Source organism: Acipenser ruthenus, chromosome 38, assembly GCF_902713425.1.
Source record: "Acipenser ruthenus chromosome 38, fAciRut3.2 maternal haplotype, whole genome shotgun sequence".
Taxonomy (NCBI): Eukaryota; Metazoa; Chordata; class Actinopteri; order Acipenseriformes; family Acipenseridae; genus Acipenser; species Acipenser ruthenus.
Window position 1 is genome coordinate 1,461,551 of NC_081226.1, and position 24,197 is coordinate 1,485,747.

At 40.0% G+C, this 24,197-nt stretch overlaps 1 protein-coding gene across 3 annotated transcripts in view; it reads left to right on the top strand.

Moving 5' to 3' along the window:
* Nucleotides 1-21,099, top strand: part of LOC117433651 (igLON family member 5-like) — a 68,323-nt gene extending 47,224 nt beyond the window's left edge. The window contains exons 2-9 of one of the 3 annotated variants that reach the window (XR_009310940.1): nt 1,486-1,567; nt 10,483-10,715; nt 12,223-12,342; nt 12,821-12,967; nt 13,359-13,479; nt 13,894-14,045; nt 14,771-19,598; nt 19,631-21,099. Coding sequence is in view for 2 of the 3 variants with exons in the window: in XM_059009113.1 (XP_058865096.1) it covers nt 1,486-1,567; nt 10,483-10,715; nt 12,223-12,342; nt 12,821-12,967; nt 13,359-13,479; nt 13,894-14,045; nt 14,771-14,877 (962 nt within the window). In the remaining variant the exon portion in view is untranslated. Of the gene's footprint in view, nt 1-1,485; nt 1,568-10,482; nt 10,716-12,222; nt 12,343-12,820; nt 12,968-13,358; nt 13,480-13,893; nt 14,046-14,770 lie in introns of all 3 variants that reach the window. The other 2 variants (XM_059009113.1, XM_059009114.1) reach the window with 2 other exon arrangements.
* The last annotated feature ends 3,098 nt before the right edge of the window (nt 21,100-24,197 follow it).

A 24,197-nucleotide genomic window follows, 5' to 3' on the forward strand; every position in this document is an offset into this window, starting at 1 on the left:
ATAATCAATTTATGGATACAGAGCTGCTGGATGGGGTCCTTATAAAAGTGTACCATAGGAATAATACAGCATAATGACACTATGGGAAGGCCCATGTTTAAAAAGCTATGGTTATACAAGCCAGTACTGTGGGGAAAGCATTGGAAGACTGCAAAATGACAGTACCATGCAGATGTACAGTGGTAAACATTTATATGGGGGCATTGGCTACATTTTTTTCACCCTAACATTGGTTTACTGCCAAGATTGGTACAACCTAGGATGTGAGAGGGTTATCTATTCAGGGTAGCAAGATATTTTGTGGCCAATGGGTCTGAATGGCATAAGAGTCTTTCTGACATGAGTCGAAAGAAGTACTGACCAGCCCTGACTCTTTCTGAGTGAAATTGAATTAATTCTCTTACACAGGGGGAAAAAAATAAAATGCTACAGCTTGTTTTTGGCTGCAGAGTGATTTAATTTCATGCTCTGGCGGGTTGGTTCGGGGGTTTTCTGTAGTCCTCATTATTAATTGCATTCAATGGTGAGTGGAACTCGAGAAACTGGAAAATCATTATTTAAATCTACTGCGGACTGTACAGATTGTATTTTCATTTTACCGTAAATATGAACAACATGGAAAAGCCAGGCCGAGCAGAGGAATACTGATCGGTGTGTGGATTCAGTAATATTTTATAAAAAAAGAAAAAAATAAGAAAAAGAGGGCCAAGTTACGCCAAAGCAGTCACTTCAATAAAGATATAAAATAGAGATTCAAATGACCATTTTTAATTACACACACTTAAATAGGAGAAACAGCAAGAAAGAAATTAAAGCTGAGGAAACACAGAGTCACTTTTTTAGGAACAGTTGCTTGAAACCTGGTTCCAGGAGACCGGGAGATCAAGTGTGAGGCAGCTTTGTTGTATCAAACCCCAAGCCTCTCCTGGTGTGCCATGCAGTGGCCTGAAACCTCGTCTCCTGAAACTGAGTTCCAAGTGGCTTTGCTTTCCCTCAGCTTAATATTTTTTCAAATAATAGTGGTATTCAACATTTTGGATTTTCTCATAGACCAGCAAAGGACTAAAAATACTGCACACTCCTATCCAAAAAGTATCGAGACTGATGTATAAATAAGGAATTTGTCAGTTTCTACCCCTTGTTTTTTACTAAACATTGGCAAACACTCACTCATCTTTAAGTGTGGTATAATGGATGATAGAAATAGTATTAGACAGCTATTTATAATAATAACAGTTTGCAGGAATAAAGTATTATAAAAACATACAGAAAATGTTACAACGCAGCGTCATCAAATGTGCCGCAAACTTTGACGGAAGATTTTGCGTCACTGAGGTCAGAACATGCACTTTCCCCTGTAAAACTGAGGCCTATATAGGAAACATTTTAATTGCTTTATAACATGGCCTGAAGAAACGGAAATGACCCTGTCTTCACTCTGTAAATGGATCCATTCTTACCTGCTTTCGTGTGTCTCTCTTTTAGGGATTTGTGTGCAGAGTGCAGACTTCACCCCTCCTCCTGCAGAAAATATCACAGTGTGCCAGGGAGAGAGCGCCATCCTCAGGTAGGTCTGGGCTACTACAACTTACCGACCCCGATGCCTGTAAGTATCGAAATCCCGATGACCCAGCCTCCAGCTCTGAATGGATAGAGTATAAGATGTTGATATGTTCTTTATTACATTTTTGTTAGTGATTTTCTGGATATTGAAGAGATACCGTTGTCCTATTTAAATACCATTTGTTTATGTAATTCTCTCCTAAATTAGAGGTGGAAATATACCCCTGAGATGTTTAGTCATCTTGCCCACATAGATGCTCCAGTAACACAGTAATTACAGCAGTGCTTTAGATTGTATTAGCTCTGTTGTTAAGTAGCTTTTTATTTCTCGGATTAATTTATTGCATTCCTAGTTATTCTATTTGTTTGTCCACTTTGTGGACACAATTACATTTGCGGATTTCATTGTCTGGAGTTATATAGGGTATTATCGATTGTAGCCATAAACTAGGTCTGAACCAGGATGTGGTTAAAAAAACCCCACTGCAGTCCAATGTGACTAATTTTCATACAGATAGGAAGTAACAATTTTAATATCGGACTGAGGCCATAAGAGTTCAAAACAAGTGATTGAACCGGGATTCTGTCGAAACAAGTGTTCACGTGTTCAGTGATGAAACTTTTCAGATATATTAATGTCAAAATGTTGCTGTAAAATGTTACGCGTGTGGGTCGTCACTGAGTAATCATGAGGCAGACACAGAGAGGTGAGTGTTGACATGCCGCACAGGCCACGCAGATTTATTATCAATAATCACTTTCAATTTATTAGTGTTGACACTAGGGTACCAGCAATGGTATCCCTAGTGTCACATTTACTAAAAAGCTAAAAATGAAAGTTTGTCACACAAAATGGCGAGTGCTAGTCCCACTAAAAGGAACGTCCCGCTCCAGGAACCTACTACTCTACGTAACCCTCTCTATACTGTTTGGGATCAGCATCCCCTAAACCTACCTACTTCTGGGCTCCTGGAGTCCCGGCATTCTCACGGAGACTCTTCATACAGCCTTTTCAAATGGCCTCGGCTGGGCAGTGCCTTTACGAGAAATGTCTTGGCGTGGAAGGGTTTCATGTAGTAGTTCCTGCAGAACGTCCGGACGCTCTCCTCCTTGATGTAAACAAACACAAGTTCTCACTCAGCCCCCATCTGTGTAGAAACGGCCATGCAGCAGCCTCAAGCTGTGGTGCAGATGCTTTTTAAAACCCGAGCACGCCCCCTGCCAATCCGGACCTCCCGATCTGCTCAGGGCTCTCCCTGTCACAGTTGCACTTTTAAGTCATAAAAAGTGCAAGATCTGCAGGTGTTTACAGACTGCACCATTGCATAGTACAAGTTATGGAGAGCCAAATGTGGAGACTTATAGATGAAGCTAGCTGTCATTCCTTATGTATGGTCACACTGGATGTATTTTGGTGGATGTTACAGTAAGCCATAGTAATGTACTTTTTCATGACAGCTCTAATTTTGTTTTCACAGCATGACAGGGGTCTGCATGTTTCTAACATATTCCCTTCTGGGTTAAACCGATGTCTTGAAGCACTGGGTTGGGCTCTTCATGCTGATGCAAAGGGATAATTACACTGAGCAGCTCTGAGTCAGAGACATAAATAATTCTCCATGTGGAATCTGAGTGCGTCTGGAGCAGATTAGGAGCCAATAACAACATCCCTGCCACTTCCTAGGAAAGCAGAGAGGAGTTTAATTACACTGCAGCAAAGCAGGGAGAAAAGGGAAGGAGGGGAGTGGAGAAAGGAGAAAAGGGTAGATTGAGTCGGTGAAGGGAAAGAATTAGAGAGGGGAAGGGGTGAAAGAAAAGGGAGTGAAGGAGGGAGACAGGAAGTAGGGGAGTGGAGAAAGGGAAGGACAGAGAAGGAGAGAGAAAAGAGGGAAAGGGAAGGAGGGGAAATAGAGGAGAGGGGAAAGGACAAAGGGAAGTGGGGAGGGGAAAGGGAGGGATTAGAACAGGAAGGGGTGAGGGAAAATGGATTGGAGAGACACAGGAAGGGGATGAGATTGGGGAAAAGGAGGTAAAGGGGGATTGGAGAGAATTTGCGGGAGCTCTGGGTAGGATTTATTTACACTGCAGCAAAGCAGAAGAAATGAAGCAGGAGGAAGAGGGAGAACATTTGTAAAAGAGAGAGGGGAAAGGGGTTAGGAGGGTTTGAGAGAAAGGGGTAAGAAATAAGTTGGGGTGAGAAGGATTAAATCTGGAGGAGAGAGGAATGCTGAAGAAGGAGGGGTTTATTGCACTGCAGCAAAAGCAAATGTAGGGGAACCGAGAAATGGAAAGAGAGACAGAGCTAAAACAAAGAGAGAAGACAAACGTGAAATGTGTTTTCTTTGTGTTCCAATTCTCCAGCCCGTTCGATGACTTTATGAAAAATAAATACGAGCAAAGATTTCCAATCCTTTTTGGCAGAGGAACAGAAAGGAGCGAAACCTGCTGCAGAATTGTAATTGCATCACGAAGCTACCTGTGACAGCCCCAGAGACACCATTTTTGACGCACTGCTGCACTAAATGACTTTTATTTGTATTTCAGTTGGAAGTAGACATTTCGACTGTGTAGGGGTCTCACATGCCATGCGTTGAGGTTTTGTTTACTCGTGAGTTTACTGGGATTGCTTTGGCAAAACAGGACTAACTGGGGCATGCCAATAAAAGAACTGAGAAGACAGGAGCAAGAGGGAGACAGAGGGGGAACTGGGGAGAGAGATGGGACAGAGAGAGAGAGAGAAAGGAAGGGAGAAAAAGGGAAAGTGAGAAGGGCAGAAGAGAAAGAGTAGAGAGTGGGGGGGATCGGGGGTTTCAGGATATAGTGGGAAAAGGGAAAATGGCACAAATGAGAGAGAGAGAGAGAGAGAGAGAGAGAGAGAGAGAGAGAGAGAGAGAGAGAGAGAGAGAGAGAGAGAAACAGGGAGCTGCTTGTAGAACTAGAAGTCTTTATCCTTCTGCCAAGGACAGTGCATGTGCAAGTCTGTGCCAAGTAAGCAACGTGCCATCTTTTAGAAAGGACTTCTTCATTACTGAGGCGCACACACACACGGTCCTGCTGCCAAGATTGCGGACTGTCACACGTTGGCAGGTTGATCATGATTGTATTAGTTAATGCGGATTGAGAACCCTGTCGGCACTTCAAACACTGTGTGCCAGGGAGTAGGGCCTTAGAGACTGCCACTGCCGTCCTTTAACCCCTGGCAAGGACACAAGCCGAGCCGCACGCTGGGTTAAATACTTGTACCAACTCCCACTGTGGAAGCTGTCAACAGCAAGACACATACATATTACCACTTCAAATATTAGTTATTTCTTTCTATCCTCAGCATAGCAAAAACAGATATGTGCATTGCACACAGGACCTATTTATACATGCTGTCGTCTGTCTGAGTGACTGTATAAAGCTGGTTGACATGCGTTAAGTATTGCAGCTGTAATTGTAGCGTCAAGTTTTGACTTCACTGAATAAGTAATTGCCGCTTCTGCAAAAAAAAAAAAATTCTATTGTAGGAACATCAAACTGAAGAGCGTGGAGAGTTAATCCATACAGAAGACAGTTATCTCTTTTACGCCCCCTCTTAAGTGTTCTACATCCTGTGGGTGTGGTTCCTTATGGCCTAATTGTTCATGGTTTATGATATGTTTTCACATACTCTGTTTAGTCCAGCTGCAAAACCCTGCAAATTAATTCAGTGCATTGCGGAAAGACGTTTGTAATAGCATTATTATTAGTATGGTAACACTTTACATTAAGTGTCTCTAATTACTGTGTAGTTACATAGTAGTTACTTAGTAAATACATGTGTACATTAACGCAGTTGAGTGCCTGTTGTTGTTTCTATACCACTGATTACAGATCGAAATTCTCATACGCAGAGGTTTTCATGCAGGTAGGCATATAAAGAATATAAATGACAAATCTTGAGGCGTTCTAATAAACGTGCACACTGCTGTATTTACTTGAATAATGCACACTCAGTAAGCAGTCTTGAAACTGGCAATAAATGCCCCACCCCTTAGTAGCACAAACCAGAGGTGTTTGATACTGACAGTGCTGGAGCTGTATTCCTGTCACAGAGTAGCTTTGCACATGGGCAGTAGTGGGTTTAGCCTCACGTTCTTGAAAGCCAGTTACCTCCTGCTGTCTGCCTGCACTCTGCATGAGCAGTGATGGATGGCTTGTCCATTGCCACTGCACCCTCAACGCATTCCTCTAATGATATTAGATCTCACAATCCAGCACCTCTCACTCTGCCAGCCCTCTCATTTTTTACTCAAAGCATGCTGCTGGATAATAACTGCACTGCAGGCTTGGCAAGCCAAACTCCTGGGTCACTGGCAAAAACACCTAGCTCTGCAAAAGCAAGACTTTAATACTGGGGTTGTGTGTGTGAAGGAGGGGTTATAGGAGGGCAAATTGACATTAAAAACCCCGCAGACCAGCGACAGTCATAGTACAACCTGCAAAACAAAACCTCATATGTAAGATCACTGTGTACGTGATGTAAAAAAACTATTTGTCATGATCTACATATGATTGTATGTACACTCCATTCGTTGATGGGATCTTAATTCAAGTTGCAAGTTCTGTCATTTTAAATTAACCAATGTAGATGTTTCCTTTTTCTTTTATTAATTTGAAATGTAGTTTTAATAAGTCAGATTAATCACTGTGCCACCCCCACCCCCCCATAGCAAACGGTCTGGACCAGCATTCCTCTCATAAATTTACCAAAATACAATTATCCATAAATGAAGCGCTAAATATTACTGCAGCTACCCTAAATGTGTAATCTCTTTTAATGCTTTCTACTTAGAATTCAATGTAATGTTTCCCCTTAAACAGGTGCTTGACAGTTTCTGTTTGTCAGCTGTTTTTCTTCCCAAGAGCTGGTCATTGATTTATGGAAAATATTTTTGTCTTGGACCCCCCACTGCTGGTGTTACATTTTTAGTGGATGCGAAAAGTAACCCCTTGAAACAAGATTGCATGGCTTATCACACTTCACTCAAACAATACTTATAGTCAATAGAAAATGTAAACTGCTATACAATAAATAATATGATAAGCTCATGTTTTTCTTTGCAGTATGCATTACTGTAAAGAATATCCATGCTACACTCAAAATGCAGTATCCCACTTGCAATAAGATACTGTATTGCTGGTAATATTACTTATTTTTGGCATTTTGCCCAAACACACATCACTGGTCATTTTTATATTGAAAGTTTTTGTAAAGGATAGTAAGCCACCAATTTTAAGTAAAGTCACCAAATGTCAAGCAGATATGAATTGATCCAGAACAATTGGTGCATATTAATGTGGCGAATTTGTTCCCCTCAGTTTCCAATAAAGTCAAATTTAATGTAACCCAGTAACAGGGGATGTGTGGGTAGTCACTGGAAAATACTGACACAGACGCAGAGCATTTGTGTTGATACGCGGCTCAGGCACGCAGATTTAATTTCAACACAGTACTGACACTAGGGTACCAAGGCATGTCGTATGCAGACAGGCTAAAAGAATTGAATCTATTCAGTCTTGAACAAATAAGACTACGCGGCGATCTGATTCAAACATTCAAAATCCTAAAAGGTGTAGACAATGTCGACCCAGGGGACTTTTTTGACCTGAAAAAAAGAAACAAGGACCAGGGGTCACAAATGGAGATTAGACAAAAGGGCATTCAGAACAGAAAATAGGAGGCACTTTTTTACACAGGTAATTGTGAGGGTCTGGAACCAACTCCCCACTAATGTTGTTGAAGCTGACACCCTGGAATCCTTCAAGAAGCTGCTTGATGAGATTCTGGGATCAATAAGCTACTAACAACCAAACGAGCAAGATGGGCTGAATGGCCTCCTCTCGTTTGTAAACTTTCTTATGTTCTTATGTTCTAACAATAGTAACCCTAGCGACATATTTAATAAAGAAATCAAAACAAAACAAAGCCAAAAATAAAAGTTTGCCACACAAAATAACGAGCGCTATTCCCACTAAAAGGAACGTCCCACTCCAGGAACCTACTACTCTACGTAACCCTCTCTATACTGTTTTGGGATCCACATCCTCTAAGCTGACTTACTTCTGTTCTGTTGCTTCCAAAGTCCTGGCCTCCCAGCGACTCCGGGCCGTTCCGACGGTCCTGGCTGGGCAATCGTCTTCACAGGCCCCGTCTTGCAGTTAAAGGGTTCCTTTCCTTGGTGTCAACAAACACACAGCGCCCGTCTGTGTGTAAATGGCATTGCAATCGCCCCGAGCTGTAGCACAGCAGCTTTTTGAGCTCTGAGCAGCATCCCCAGGCACGCCCCCCAGCCAATCCAGACTTCCGATCAGCTTAGCTCAGGGCGAGCCCCCTGCTCAGCTGGTTGCTTAGCAACATGTCTCCGGCTGCGTGTCGCAGCTGATTTCTCCCAGGCACACACACACTTGCACAGGCACCAGTGACCCGATGCCCTGTCACAATCCCCCAAATTACTGATATGTCATAAGTAGAATTTAAAAAATGGCTTATTTCACAGTCTAAAAATAGCAAGATATTTCACGATTAAACATTTATTAAAGCAGAAAGAAACAGCATTGTCACATTCAAAATTGATCATTTTTTCTCACTGACCCCTCCTTGTAATGAACAGAGAGATCTGAAGCAGAAATATTTCTGGTCTTTGATGCAGTCGGTGTCTCTTTCGTTGAAGACATTTTAAAGAAATCACTCTGCTCTATGCAGTGTGCGTGTTCAATCATTTACCGGAAGCAAACTAAACCGGCTGCCAGGTTCCTGAATGCAGTGTGACAGGTGGTGCATCAATAACTAATGGAAATGTTTGCTGTATTTATTTTTAAGTGTATATTTACACTATTCTTCCAAAGATGGGAATTTTCATATTACATATTACACGGCCACGGCTCTGTATGCACTATACTATAACTTTGGATGCATATACAGTATTGCAGTAGTGATACCTGTAAGATAGACATCACTCCCATACACAGCCTGCAATGTGACAAGTATGACCAGGGCAACCCCAAGCCTCTCTGAGCTACCTGTTGCCAGCAATCCTTCCTTCCTACTGCCTCTAACTTGTATCTAATATACAGCAGCTTTCCTATAACAACTGATAGACTTGCTGCCAGCGAAAAATAAATGACAAATCATGTATTTGTATTATAATACATTTGCACACTACTGCATGAAAGGTGCACATGTTGGGACAACGTGTATTTGCAATTATTGGTATGACATTTATTTTGTAGCAGTTAGTCAAGAAAAAGATATTGAAAGCACACAAGAAAAACAGTGATTGGTTACCGAGAATGCTTAATAGGCCATGGTGCTGTCAAAAGCATGCTGTATTATTACCTGGGTGTAAGTGAGACATCTAATGATAGTTTCCAGTACTGCACGATCAGCAAAGTTCAGCTGGAAACAGCCTCAAATATATTCATGTACTGCTTACTTGTTTAACTTGTTATTCCTCAATAGATAATTTTCTGCTATTCAAACGTATGCAAATGATATAAATGAATGAGCTCTGGCTTCCTGAAATGAATGCATTCCTGCAGGAATGATGAAATTAGATTCTGTTAGTCGGGGGAAATGGTTTGCTAAGAAGGTGAGCATTTATTGGCAAAATTGATTGCCTCTTCTTATTCCCACACTTCTCTTATGTTCTTCTTATTTGTAGTGGAGGATTTCTGACTGCTGTTATGCTGAGAGCTAGAGACCCACTTACCCAATTGTGATGACACTTGGTCAGGACATTCTTTAGGACACATTACCAGAATCTGGAGACATAAGGAATAGTTGATGTGCATAGAAACAAATATTGCGCCGTTACTGGATCCTCAGCTAATGCACTAGCCTTGCACTGTTACACTGCTGTGTTGTTGTAGACATAACTTAATCCTAACTTCTAGTTCATATTTTATTTTAGTAGTATTATTTGCACTTACTGTAAACTACACTGTATTTAAATATTAAGCTTGCATTGTAACCCTGTACTGTCCTGCAAGGCCTTGGATAAAGACATCTGCCAAATAAATAAAAACATAATAATAATAATAATAATAATAATAATAATAATAATAATAATAATAATAATAATAATAATAATATAGATAGGGGGTCTCCTTTTTCATGACACAGATTGCTCTAATTCTGTATTACTGTGCTGTGGCAGGGTAAATGTATTTTATTGATGTCTCTTAAAGAGGAAATGGAAAGCCTCTGAAACTCATCACTCTATCAACAATAAAAAAAGGCTTTTCTGAAACAACAGCAACACTGTGTTGGCTAATTCACTTTTCCCGCATCCAGATGTTGCACTATTTTTCTCCAGATGTGCCCACCCCCCTTACTCCCCCCTCTCCAGCTGTTTCTCTCATTTCAACGCTATTCCCTGGGGCAGCCGCATGAATAATCCAATAAACGCAAGACCCCCCCTGTTTGTACTAATCCTACTCTCTTTTTCCATCAATACTAAACTTTCTTGGCAAATGAGTCAACTAAACCATTAGAAAAACATCTCCTCACTCCTCTATACTAGGGTTTCTCAAACCCGGTCCTCGAGACCCCAGTGTCTTCTGGTTTAAGCTCTAAACTAAACCCTTAATTGAACTAATCATTTACTTAATTAGACCTTTCTAATTGTTCTCAGCTCCTACAAAGTTGCAGATTTCAAGTTACACATACAATTTTATAGTTGAAATCTCCTACTGTTTAAGAGCTGAGAACAATTCAAAAGGCCTAATTAAGCAAGTTCAATTGAGGGTTCAGTTAAGTAATTGAGAGCTCAGTTGGAACGAAAACCAGAAGACACTGGGGTCCCGAGGACGGGTTTGAGAATCCCTGATTCTATACTCCCCCTCTCCCCCTTCTCTCTTTAATAACCCCTCTCTGTTCTCTCGTGTTTCTCTCAGATGCGATATCGACAGTGAGGTGACGCACAAGGCCTGGCTGAACCGCTCCAATATTCTCTTCACGGGCAGTGACAAGTGGTCTCTGGACCCTCGCGTGACGATCATCAATAACAACAAGAGCGAGTTCTCCATCCAGATCGAGAGAGTGACTGTCCACGATGAAGGGCCCTACACCTGCAGCTACCAGGCCCGGAACGAACCACGCACCGCCCATGTTTACCTCATCGTGCAAGGCAAGCCAGAGCTCATGTTGGGGGAGTGTTCTTGGTCCATTGTCATTAAGGCTTTGCAGAGGAATGAATAAGCTTGGGATTCAGACTGAAAGAAAGTGGGGATGGTTATACGGGGGCTGCCTAGTTGGGTAGTTGGGGCTTTACAGCATACTGGGGCTGTATAGTTGTTACCCTATTGTCTAATTACTGTGTATTTACATAGTAGATGCTTAGTAAATACATGTGTACTTATAAATTTACAATGTACTTAATGTGCAAATCTTTTTTGCATGATATAATCATAAACCTAACCATATCCCCAACCCTAACCCTCTAAACTTAGCCCTATCCCTAACCCTAACCTTTTTCTGAAACAATTGTGCACTTACATATATCGTGCAAAAAGTTTTACATATTAAGTGCATTGTAACTATGTATAACATTGTCATTATGTGTAAGCACCCATGAATTTACTAAGTAACTACTGTGTAAATACACAGTAATTAGAGACACTTAATGTAAAGTGTTACCCAATACAGTACCAGTATAACCAGTTACATTGTTGTACTCTAAACGGTAGTCATAGGCTGTCATGTCAATTTATCCACCTAAAGCCACCTTTCACCCAATTGTCCAATCACAATGTACAGAGGGTGGTCAATTAGCAAGTTACTGTGTAAGGAGTAGAAGGAGTAAGACAAGCTAATACAAGTTCACGTTTTTTGTCACATATTACAGTGGAAGACTGTTATGGAAAACAGCTGAGTGGCTGCACTCTAAATAAGTATTAAGTTTAGATTTAAAAGCTTTCACAGAGTCTGCATCTTTTATACTCTAGGGAATGGAATTTCAAAGGCAAGGGGCTTTGCAACTGAGTTCCCTGACTCCAGTCGATTAGAGACCCGGGGACTACAAATAGACAGGCATTCTGAGAAGTTCAAGCAGGGACACAGGGAGTGAGTTGTTCCATGAGTTTAGAAGGTCCAAGGAGAAATGAACAGTAGAGCAACATCAATTTAGAGTACTTCTAAAGAAACAGCTGAAGACACAGAGCATTGTAGTAATCTTTAACTGACAAATTACCATGCGCAGGCATACATAGCTACAGCTGCTTATTAACAAACTTTATTCAGACAGTAGGATTACTGTTTTGTTTCTTGGTTTGTATGCATATAAGGCATTGTAAGTATGAACGTGTTACTGTATTATACTCCACAGTGAGTCCATAAAATCAATTGAACCTCCATGGTCTATACGGTTATTGAAATACAGAATGCATGTATATTATTTTATTTAAGTGCTACCAAGGTTTTTTTTTTTTTTTTTTTTATCAATTTCCTCTTTTTTAGAAAAGCAGCATTATTACTGGTAACCCTTTTCTTCTGTCGAAGGTTGTTTTTTAAGCAAATGAAAAAATCGGATTCTTGCTCGTTTTCCTGTGTCTTGACCAGGAAAAAAGGTGATATATCTTCAATCTATTTTGAGCTTAAGAACGCTGAGAATGTGTGTGCTTCCTTTTTTCTCTCAGTTCCCGCAAAGATCGTCAATATCTCTGCGGACATATCAGTGAACGAAGGCAGCAACGTCAATCTCTTCTGTTTGGCTGTGGGCAGACCTGAACCAACCATAACATGGAGACACTTGAAATGTAAGTGCTGTAGAGAAATGTCATGATCATACACACAAAGTGAACCAGCAACTGGGGTAAGAGAGTTTTATAACTAACTGAGTGGAGAATACTTAAGTATAAGTAGGGGTCTTAATTATGTGCTCAGTGAACTATGTCAAGTGGAATTGACTGTACAAAAGATACGTTCAAAAACGATATGAACAGAATTTAGATATTTGATTTAACATCAATCAAAGAAACTACAAAACAATATCTAGCATATGGAACTACAAAGCGGTATGTAATTCAATATGTTAACATTATTCATCAGGTTTCATTCGACTTTATGAAGCAAAATTTGTTTATTCTATAAGGTGATGCAACTATTTGGGCCGTAGCTGTAATTGTTTCTGCAACGATCATGTGACTGATAGAAAACTACAACAACAAAACAAATACACTTTAATTGCTGTTCTGTACGGGCTTCCAACTTCAATGGCTCTCTGTGCCAATGCAGTCTCTGTTCCTGCAGATGGCTTCATGAGTGAGGGAGAGTTCTTAGACATCACAGATATTAAGAGACAACAGGCTGAGGAATATGAGTGCATCACAAACAATGGAGTCTCCACCCCAGACACTAGAAAAGTCAAAGTCATCGTCAACTGTAAGTACTGTACCAGGCTTCTGGGCCTTTTCTTAAAAAAACAGACTAATGCCATCCTGAGTGTTTACATTGTTGAAAGACATCCAGATTGTTCTAAAGCATGGGTGCAAATCATTTTGAAAATTGGTGCTAAACTTTTGAAATAAAATATTTGTTAACTGGGTGGGAGAAATGTGGGAGAATATTTTATAAAGGGGGGTGCGGTTTATTCAAGGGACTGAGGGGGGGGTTTATTTATTTTGTTATGGGGCTGGATTTATTTGCCCCCTCCTTTATACCAACCCAGAAAACGAAGTAATCAAAAACATTTATACAATCAGATATACAACAGTTTTCACATGAACAGTAGTCTGTATATGGCGATATCTGGAATCTGTGCTTTCATTTCCAGACCCCCCTGTGATCTCAGATGCAAAAAATATGCCTGGCGAAGTGGGTAAGACTGCCATCCTGCGATGTGAGGCTATGGCTGTTCCCACTGCCAGCTTTGAGTGGTACAAGGACGACAAAAGGCAATCATATTTATTTACTGTTTGTTTTGTAGCTAAGGAAGTGTGTTTCTGGTTGCGTTACTAAGGAGTAGGGTAACCAGGAAAACTTGGATTGTTCCAGTTGGTTAGCTCTATAAACAATCTTATGCATTATGGGTATAATAATTCTGATTATGTGTATGTCACATGTTGAAATGGCAATACATGTAATATGTTTTGATTAGATGGCAGTAGATGGAAAAAAACAAGTTGTTATGATCTGCAATAAATGCTCCCAATGTTTAATTTTTAAATTATGGTTGTGTTATTGTGTTATGCTGTTATTTTAATGGCTTGCGAGTCACTACGATGTCAGAGAATTGAAGAAGAAAGAAAACTGGAAAACCTGTAACCCTACTAAGTAGTGTTTTGTTTTATTTTTATTTTTATTGTCAGGCTGTTGGAACGCAGTCACGGTCTGAAAATTCAGAACGAGAAAACTCGCTCTCTGCTTATGTTCACCAACGTCACGGCCCAGCACTTCGGGAACTACACCTGCTTTGCAGCCAATAAGCTGGGCACCTCTAACTCAAGCATGCTGCTCTTCAGTGAGTATTTGTCGGCCCAAAGAGTCTTCATTCCGACCGCACAAAGTTTTTAGGCTTTTGATTTGCATGACGGTTCTTTGAGTACTGAAAAAAATCAAATAAAGAATTCACAAATTTGGTTATCATCTAACATTTCTATTTGGTTTATCTCAACATCACAGCTAAAGTATCTAAGGAATTTTTCCTATGTTCTCACTGTAGCATCAAGGAGTTTCTTTTCCTCATATACCTAATTATAGAGGGTCCATGAGTCAACCACACAATGTAAAAAAAGTACAGACCCTCCTTTCAGTTAAATAAGGCCACACTATTAATGGTCACTACAGACATGTCCTTCTATACAGATGATTAAGTTTAAGAGTACCCCCTTTACCAATACCCCCCTCACTCACTCTCTCTCCTTCCCCTTCCCTCTCTCAAACAACCTCTCTCTTTCTCTCCCCATTGCATCGCTTTCTTTTTCCCTTGCACCCTCTACCTGCTTCACCCTCCCTCCTCCCTCCTTCTCTTCATTTTCCTTTCTTTCTGTTCCCTTTCCCCTACCCTTCTCCCTACTTCATTCTCTCCCTCCCGCGATCTCTCCTCCCTCTATCTCTATCAAATCCCTTTTCCTTCTCCTTACACACCGTCTTCCCATCTGTCTATTTCCCATACCCCTTGCCTTATAGCCCCATCTCCATCTTCCTCTACCTCTCTCATCCTCTCTGTTTTTTTTATCCCATCAGGACCTGGGGCAGTTGGAGGAGGGTCACCCTCGTCAGGGCAAGGCGCTCCCATGATGCTCTGGGTGCTTTGTTCGGCCCTGCTTCCCTTCTTCCTGATGAAGATCTAAGAGTGCTGGCTCGGACAGGAGACCTTCTCCATGAACCCATCACTGTGAACAAAATATTATGCATTGCTTCCAAGAGCCATTTCTCCATCCTCATTTTCAAAGTGTGTGTCTTTTCTCCCTCTCTGCCCTCGGAATACAAATGGTCATTCTCCTCTTCACCATCTGTTTGGGGATCTCTGTAGCAAAACAGAACTTGAATTAGCTTGGGCCTGTCCAATGCTTTACCATGCATCCCAGGTTACCGAAGTCTTACCTAAACATCACAGACATGGTTGGTACAAGTCTTATATCTCCCTTATATAAAGAATATCAGACAGTTACCTTACGTTTCAACTTCCATAGTTCTATTTATGACAGGTTCTCTTTAAGTTCCCAGCTAAGTAGCTGACTTTAGCCGAGATCGGAGCTCATTGCAATATCTGTGGAAACGTCACATGATGTCATTCTATCTTTGGTTTTTCTAGCTTCTCTGAGGTTTGTAGAATACAACCATAGTCCCCATCAAAAGAGTTCTGCATTGTGCAGCAAGTTCCACTAATTCGGTTATCTTGCTGTGTATGACGGAAGGCTGGGGAGTTTAAAAACGGTCCAATAAGAAAAAACAAATAAAAAAAAAAAGAAAAATGTTGACTCTAGCTTGAACAATCAAAATAGTTTTTTTCTTTTGCACAATTGAACTATAATATATTGTAGAAAGCTACGGATATTAAAATGTAGGGTAACTGATAAAATGTTGGTGCCACTGTATATTCGAAAAAGCAGTTTTAATAAATTAAAAGATTAAAGGTACAAGTTTATTTCATTTAACTTTTTTCGTTGCTAACATGAAAACAAGGTCCCTCCAGTACAGCTGAGGACAAGCTTGGGACATGGAGGCTGAACAGCCCGCTTAAGAGAAAACGTGGCAACATATTGTATGGAATCATGCTTGGTTTCCATACTATGTGAGGTTCCAGTCAACTAATTTCCCCGCTGTAAATTCATGAATCATAGGGGAAAAGGGTATTTGATAAAGCCTGACTGCATCACCTGTGTTCTTTCATTTGAGAATGTAGCATCATGTACCATACTGAGACTGGTTCAATGATCCATTGCCTGTGTCACTGTATTTGGTGTGGTTTTACTCAAGTGCTGAAATTAGCTATGACCCCTTCCATGCAACAGTGGACATTGTGTTTTCCCTGGCAACAGGGTTATAGTGGAGGCATGCCCACGAAGGTATCACACGCTTACATTTTTTGATATACAGTGAAAACCACTTACTCAGAACACTTGTGTCCATTTTTATCACCTTGAGCATGTTTCATTCTCTGGCTGAATTAAGTATTAGATATGTTTATTTCCTAGGCAACGCACACACATTATTTACAATCATTTAACAGCAAAATGTCGACTGTTTTGTATTGGCTAGTGATAAAGCTGTTATTGTGGATTGCTTCAAGGAAATAAAAACCAGGAGAGAAGCAATTAAATCATAATATAAGGTTTTTGTTAATTCAATAAAGCAGTGGATTTTGGATTGGGTGAATAACTAAGGGATTGGGAATGATATTCGTCTTATATGTGATTGATTAAGTAAGCAGGGATTCTATTGGCCGGTTTTCACTGTATTTAGGGAACCAATCATCAGTGCAAACAAAAAGTCTTATAAGGGTGTATTTTAAAAGTTTTTAGTCCAGTCTGGTATTTACTCCTATTTTTTATTTTTTTTTTTTGTCAAAAAAAATTAAATAAAATAAATAAAGTTACTGTTAAAAAAATGAAAACAGTGCCTTTGATGGGTAAATTTACTGTTCATTTCTGAAGTATCGTTCATGATAGCGTCAAGACACTCATATATTAACAATAGAGGCTGGTACTGTGTAACATGCAAAAACAAATATATGTGGTCTCACATGTTCCCATGTGTTGCTACAACTGTTTGCGTAAGGTGTGTGTATTGTTTTAATATTTTTTTTTACATTTTGACCACTTTTTTGTAATTGCATTCCCTGCCTCAAGGTGGCTTCACATGTACCCGCATGGACCTCTCATAACTACATTTCCCATCACCCTCCTGCTCATTGGTAAATCCATCTCAGTTACATATGTGAGCGGGAGGATGATGGGAAATGTAGTTGTATGTAACACAATAAAATAAAAAGGTCATTATGTGCCCTTTAAAACATACACTGCTTTGATTTAGTCAAGTGGGGTTCCGTTTTTTATCTTGTCTTGTAAAAATCGAGTTTAAAAAAATGTTTTTTTTCAGCCGTCTACTTCGGTAAACATGAGAGCCGGTACAATAAATATTTATGTGGAAGCTATTGGGATTTGAATGCTATTTCTGGAGCTGAAATTGCAGTCAATTTTTCAAAGCTGCCACAGATTTGTGGTTGTAAAAAGCTTAAACAAACATTTTCATAGAAAAAATGTACCAGCAAGTTTTTACTGAAGTTGCATAAGAGACCCTGAAATGTTTGGTTGCAATTTTTGTAAAATGAAAAAGGAATATTTCTCATAAAAATAGGAGTAAATGCCAGTAAATGCGATTGCCACATCATTACTCATATGTTACCGGTGTTAGAGTGCATGAAGGGTGGACAGAGGGTGAGTATAAAGTTGCAAACAGTCTGCTCTTCATATGAAATCAATGGGGAGAATCTATCAGAACAAGAATTGCCGCACGATCCTTGTTGTAAATCAATCTAAAGCACCATCCTCAGAATTGAAAATGTTGTGTCTTGCTATATTACATCTTCCATAGGTGCCTCATACAGTATTGTGATACTCTGAAACATGAATTTGCACCTTGTCATTGTCATGGCCTCAGTGTAGAGTTAAAGCATGTGAAATGATCATTGCGGCCCAGTTTTGATTTGTAAGTATTGTGCAGGGTGTGTTTTTTTTTTTCGTTGGGAGGTTTTGAGGGGGGGGGGGGGATTGTATTCTATAATGCAATATATATTTTTTATTTTTAAGTGTTACAATGGATTGAAGGAAAATTAAGAAAGAGAACAAGAAAGGGTGTGAGCTTGGAATGAGCAGAGAAGAGATGGGAAGCTTGGATAAAAAAGGTGTTTAGCAAGTGCTATTTTCTGATTCATAAATGTTCTCAACCAATAGCATATCTATGCAATGCTAGCCGACCCAAGGGACATTTCTCGAATGGATTTAGCATGTGTTTGTTCCTACATTTTGCTAAATCAAGTTCACTGTTCTGTCTTTGTCCCAATCTTCAGCTTGTGCATGTGCCAACAGATCAGCAAAGACGCTTTACTGTACCTGGCTTTGAGCTGGGGACTAAGAGCCTTTCTCAATGCAATCCAATCATGTGACAATGAACCATTTCAACTCTGCCAGCCACTCCTGCTCTCTCTCTATACAAATAGGTGGAGTATAGCAGGTAGGGCTAGAGGGTCTGAAAGAAATGAGGAAGGCTGCTTAGTCCTAACAGATAGAATACTGTAGAAAAGCCAGGCAAAGAGGAGAAGGGTGATACTGACTAACTGAAAGAGCAACAGAGAAGCCAGGCAAAGAGGAGCAGGGTGATACTGACTAACTGAAAGAGTAACAGAGAAGTCAGGCAAAGAGGAGCAGGGTGATACTGACTAACTGAAAGAGCAACAGAGAAGCCAGGCAAAGAGGAGCAGGGTGATACTGACTAACTGAAAGAGCAACAGAGAAGCCAGGCAAAGAGGAGCAGGGTGATACTGACTAACTGAAAGAGCAACAGAGAAGCCAGGCAAAGAGGAGCAGGGTGATACTGACTAACTGAAAGAGCAACAGAGAAGTCAGGCAAAGAGGAGCAGGGTGATACTGACTAACTGAAAGAGCAACAGAGAAGTCAGGCAAAGAGGAGCAGGGTGATACTGACTAACTGAAAGAGCAACAGAGCCCAGAACCACCAAGGATGATTGCAAACATCACCAGACAGCAAGGGAGGTGTCGAAAAGGACATTTTAATGACAGTTGAAAATACTTACACTTTAAGGCACTGATCAGTAGAAACCGTTAGGCAAAATAAGGCAAAATATGAACCAATAATTGCTGCACTTGTTACGATATGCCACCCTCTACCATCCTCTACATCCCTGCTCTGTGCCAGAGTTCGCCTCCTCCTCCCCAGCCTCCACCTGCTTTTTTTTGTCTAACGGGGAGGGTGGCTATCCTGCCCCCCTGCCCATGGCTTCCCTGCGGTCAGCCTCTCCACTTATCTGCGAGTCAGTTTATGGGCAGTGGTACCTCGAAAGGCGAGGCCAAAGGCCAAACAATGTAGTGTAAAATATGTATAATGTAGTAGTGTTGTTTGGTGTTAGTTTTAATAAATAATCTATTACACAAGTTTTCTGACTGAGCTGAGGTACATTGTTACATTTACTGTGATGCCCTACCTAATTTCTTACAAGGATCAGGGAATTGAAACATTATTTTTGAGAATTAGCCACGGGGGCGGGGGGAATAATTGATCAAGGTCAGAACTGTTGTAACCTGTAGGTCTGGTTTGTATGATGAAAATCCCAACAGTAATTTACACTGATAAAGGGTTGAGGAGAGTATATGGGCTGTATTCATAAATCATTACAGTCCCACGGTTTTTCTAACCTGCTAATACACCATACTAATGAGGATTATCAACAAACTGTTGACAAACAGACAGACATGCAGACATACTGAAACCGTGAGACAGACAGAAAGACAGACAGACAGACAGACAGACAGACAGATAGATAGATAGATAGGTAGATAGATAGATAGATAGATAGATAGATAGATAGATAGATAGATAGATATTTTACAAATACGTCAAGCAATTTTATCAATTGTCAACATGATAATAATGTTGACCAATTTTCAGCACCCATCAATACTATGTATTCAGGGTGATTAGATAGATAGATAGATAGATAGATAGATAGATAGATAGATAGATAGAAAGATAGACTGACTCAATCAAGTATGGGAATAGATGAATAAATACATAATTAATGTTCATTCTGACTTCAAATACATTCCACAGATTGTTGAGCAAAGCCAACTGAGAAGCGCGGTGGTATCTTTTATCAAGTGTCCACCAATACGGAATGCGGGTGTTTTTTTTTTCTTTTCATTTTACACCCTAATAGGGAATATCACCTTTGCCGAAACAAACATTGGGACAAATGGCCCCACCCTTGGTCATTCTGCATTTATTCGTCTGTGCAAACACTTGTTGAAGGAGAGTCTAGGTAGACAGATAGAGAATTGATAGATAGACAGACAGATAGATCCACATGTGTCTCCCGCAACATATGTTGCTCTAATGTGGGCAATTTATTTTCATCTGCAAATGCTGTCAGCGTGCAATCTGTTTCCACTTTCCATTAGTTACAGAGTGATTACATTCTAATTACAAAAGTAATGCCAGCTCCTTCAAAGTACACAGTCTACAATGGAAAGAAGGACTGCTTCAGCAGAGACCACACAAAAGGGTTAAAAGAGCTGAATTATTCCCATCTCTCTCGCTCAAATTCAGGCTTACAACAGCTAGCCCAGACCTTCTGTAATGTCATTACATCACTGTGTCAGGATGCATTGTTGTGTCTGAAGGATATATATACAGTTGTCGTCAAAAGTTTACATTCCCTCTATTTGCAACAATGTTATTTCCCAATGTATTAAGTGTTATAAATGATGTTTGATGCACTATGCTTACACGGCAACAATACCTCTTGTGTGTGTGATGAATACTCAATCGTCTTACCAAGTGGTAGTTAAAAATCTGTTGAATTAACTGAGTTAAGGCACAGGGTATCAATATTTATGAATTTCATGCCTTAACTCAGTTAATTCACCAGATTTTTAACTACCACTCACTCATCACACTTACAAGAGGTATTGTTGCCGTAACAACATTTATAACACTTAATAAATTGGGAAATAACACTGTTGCAAATAGAGGGTATGTAAACTTTTGACGTCAACTGTATATATATATATATATATATATATATATATATATATATATATATATATATATATATATATACATATATATAAATCTGTGTATGTGTGCATTATTAAGCCATTTGTCTTTGGTATGTTGGGTTATATTTGCCAAAGCTCAGAGATAATGTAAACTGATTGCAAGCAAACCATTGTCTTCCACATGGAAATATTGTGTATTGTGAATTTTTTGTTCTTATTTTTTCTTCGAAATCCATAAAGAAAGAAAAAAAATAATAAACAGAACTTTGTTTTTAACTTTGGTGAGTTTTATTATTTTTTTTTTTTGTGTGAGATTCGGTTCAGCGGAAAACTGAATTTGGCCAATAAGAAGTCTCATGTGATGTGATTGATGTGATGTTTTTGTTTGACAGTTTCTAAAGATTTTACTGGCAAAAATGCTTGCTATATTAAATTGGAAGTGCTTAACCCATATATTGTTTGATATGATTGTATTTGCTTGATTTACATCTTTATCAGCCATTATTAATACAAATACTAAACACACAAGATGCTCCACAGAACACTCTGCAGATATCTACTTAAAATGTCTGCAGCATTTTTGCATATTTTCACGCAGACTTGGACTGCCTCTAGTCATGGGTCTCAATTGGTTGGGGTTCAGAGGCATACAGTTTGGGAGAGAAATCCAAGAAACTAGCCCTGTCCTCTGGCTGTTGTTTTCCCTGGCTTTGCTAATGTATCTGTGTTGAGACACTTCACCACACTGATTTAATGTCTTCTCAGACGAGTGATAATAAAGAGAAGCACTGGTAAAGGGTAAACTCCCCTCTGTCTCCCCACCCCAAAAATACAGCAGCACCTCAAAGTTGCCTCCTGTGAATAGAGTTACCAGATTTCCAGATTGAAGAGTATTTTCGTTTTGGTTTTTTTTCAGTTAACTGACACCATAGCAACTCTCAAGCCATTAAAATAGCTGTGTATAATAACAGTTTCAGTGGATCCTCTGATCCCATGACCAAGCCAACTTCCATTTCTACACCCAGGAATTCGAAAGTGGATGTCAGCCAGCTGCCTCCCTCTTGAGAACAACAGTCCCTGACGGTTTTGCCTCCCAAACTCACAGGAGCACCAGAGCCAACACTCCATCTGGAACCCCCAGCGAAGACCTACGACTTTGCATCAGCCAGGACGCCGACTTTACAATTTTACTGTTTTTAACAGGGACAAAAAATGAAGGCTGAAAACGGGGACCAGTTTTCCATGGACGTCTGGTAATCCTATTAGTTATGTCTTGAATGCATGTTTTAGGAGCTTGAAATAATGTGCCCCTTGCTATGTTGATTTTCAATGCAATGGCAGTTACAGTTCTGCACAATTAACTCTGCTAAAATCCTTTCTCATTAACAACCACTTGAACAAGCTCCAAGCAATCAAGGGGATGACTTTGAGAAGTGAAATCCACAGACGCATTTAGTATCTTCAAGGAATCAAGTTTGCTACTCTCAATGTCACCCTGCCCCCCCCCCCTTCTGTGGCCACTTGTCATCATGAAAAGTGTCAACAAACCATTGACAAACAGACAGACACTTTGAATACAGCAATCACATCCCCTGTCAGAGCATCAGTCATGTAGATACATAGATAGATAGATCTATCTATGGTTCTGGCAGGGAGCTCACTTTAACCTTGGATCAATCATGTAAATATCAAGCAAGGTTTAGGATGTTTAGGTGTTTACGATCACAGCTGTCTCCTTTGATGACGCACTTTCCCTTCATTTTGCCATTGCTGATTCCAGTATGATGACCAGTGTCTTGGGAGCAGCCCACCAACATGACTATCTTTTCTACTGTGGTAATAACTGCTCAACATGCACCCACATGACCAGCCTAATGTCTTCCTCATTCAGGGTGGTCAGGCAGTCGATGTGCTACACTGGAACGATAGTGAGAAGTGAGCTGTGAGACTGCACAGGCATACGATTCATTCAGTCTGTGTTACCCCTCTAGGTGTCAGCTGTTATCAAACTAGAACAAAAATGAATGCATAATTAGAGGAGGTGATGTGTGGCTGTAGCTTGATTCTCTGGCACCTTTACAATGAAAGCCTGTGAGACGACTATTAAAGCCTTTACAGAGTTTGAGGCAGGATGTTCTGAAGTTGAGCGATATAAAGTCACGTATGCCTGCTTTGCAAGTAATCTAGCACAGCACACTGACAGCAGCACATGAAGTGCCTCTAATTACTGTGTTCTTACATAGTAGTTACTTAGTAAATACATGTGTCTTACACATAATGACAATGTTATTATCCATAGTTACAGTGTACTTCATGTGTAAATCTTTTTGCACGATATAACCCTAATCCTAACCCTAACGCTAATCCTAATCCTAACCCTAATCCTAATCCTAACCCTAACCCTAACCCTAACCCTAACCCTTTTCTGATACAATTGTGTACTTACTGTACACATATTCATGCAAAAACGAGCACTCTTAACAACAATAGTGTTGTTGCTCCTGTTCATCAGATTAGTTGTCCTGCTACTAGTATTGTTCAAACAATAAGGCACGAAACTCCAATCCACAAGCAAATGAGAACCTGAAACCTATTGGGAGCTGCTGTAAGTCAACGTCAGTACATTAGGTCTAGAAACAAAATTGCTTGCCCTTGTTCATCATTTTAAACACTTATGAGAAAAACAGAAGCATTATTCAATGAATAGGATCCAGATTTGGAAAGGTACTTTTTAAGATGAAGCTGGTTCATAACTCTGCTGCCCAAATCAAAATTCTATATTGCAAAATGTTGTTATTGAGATTTATAATTGAGAACTGTAATGGAACAAATAGGAACTTACTTACTGGGTTGTCCATCCCTCCCCACTCCCTGTCACCCTGTACTGTGCAAACGTAGCGTGTGTACGTGACTTTTGTCACATGTGTTATAGTAGGGGGGCTTCGTTATCTGGGTCACAGTGAACCGATTCATTTTAGAGAACACGTACGCAGCCTACTTTTTACAGACACATTTGCAGTACACTCCATGACCTATTTACTTCACTTAAAAAGCATAAAACCACATGTTGACATTGTGCTATATATTTAAGTACACAACTGCATCAGAAAAGGGTTAAGGTTAGGTTTGGAGTTAGGGTTATGGTTAGGGATAGGGATAGGGATAGGGATAGGGTTAGGGTTAGGGTTAGGTTTAGGGTTAGGGCTATGTCATGCAAAACATTTTACACATGAAGTACACTGTAGCTATCCATAATAACATTGTAATTATGTGAAAGTACACATGTATTTACTAAGTAACTACTATGTAAATACACAGTAATTAGAGAAAAGTGTTATCATTTCATTATATATTTTATATTTCCTGTACCATTT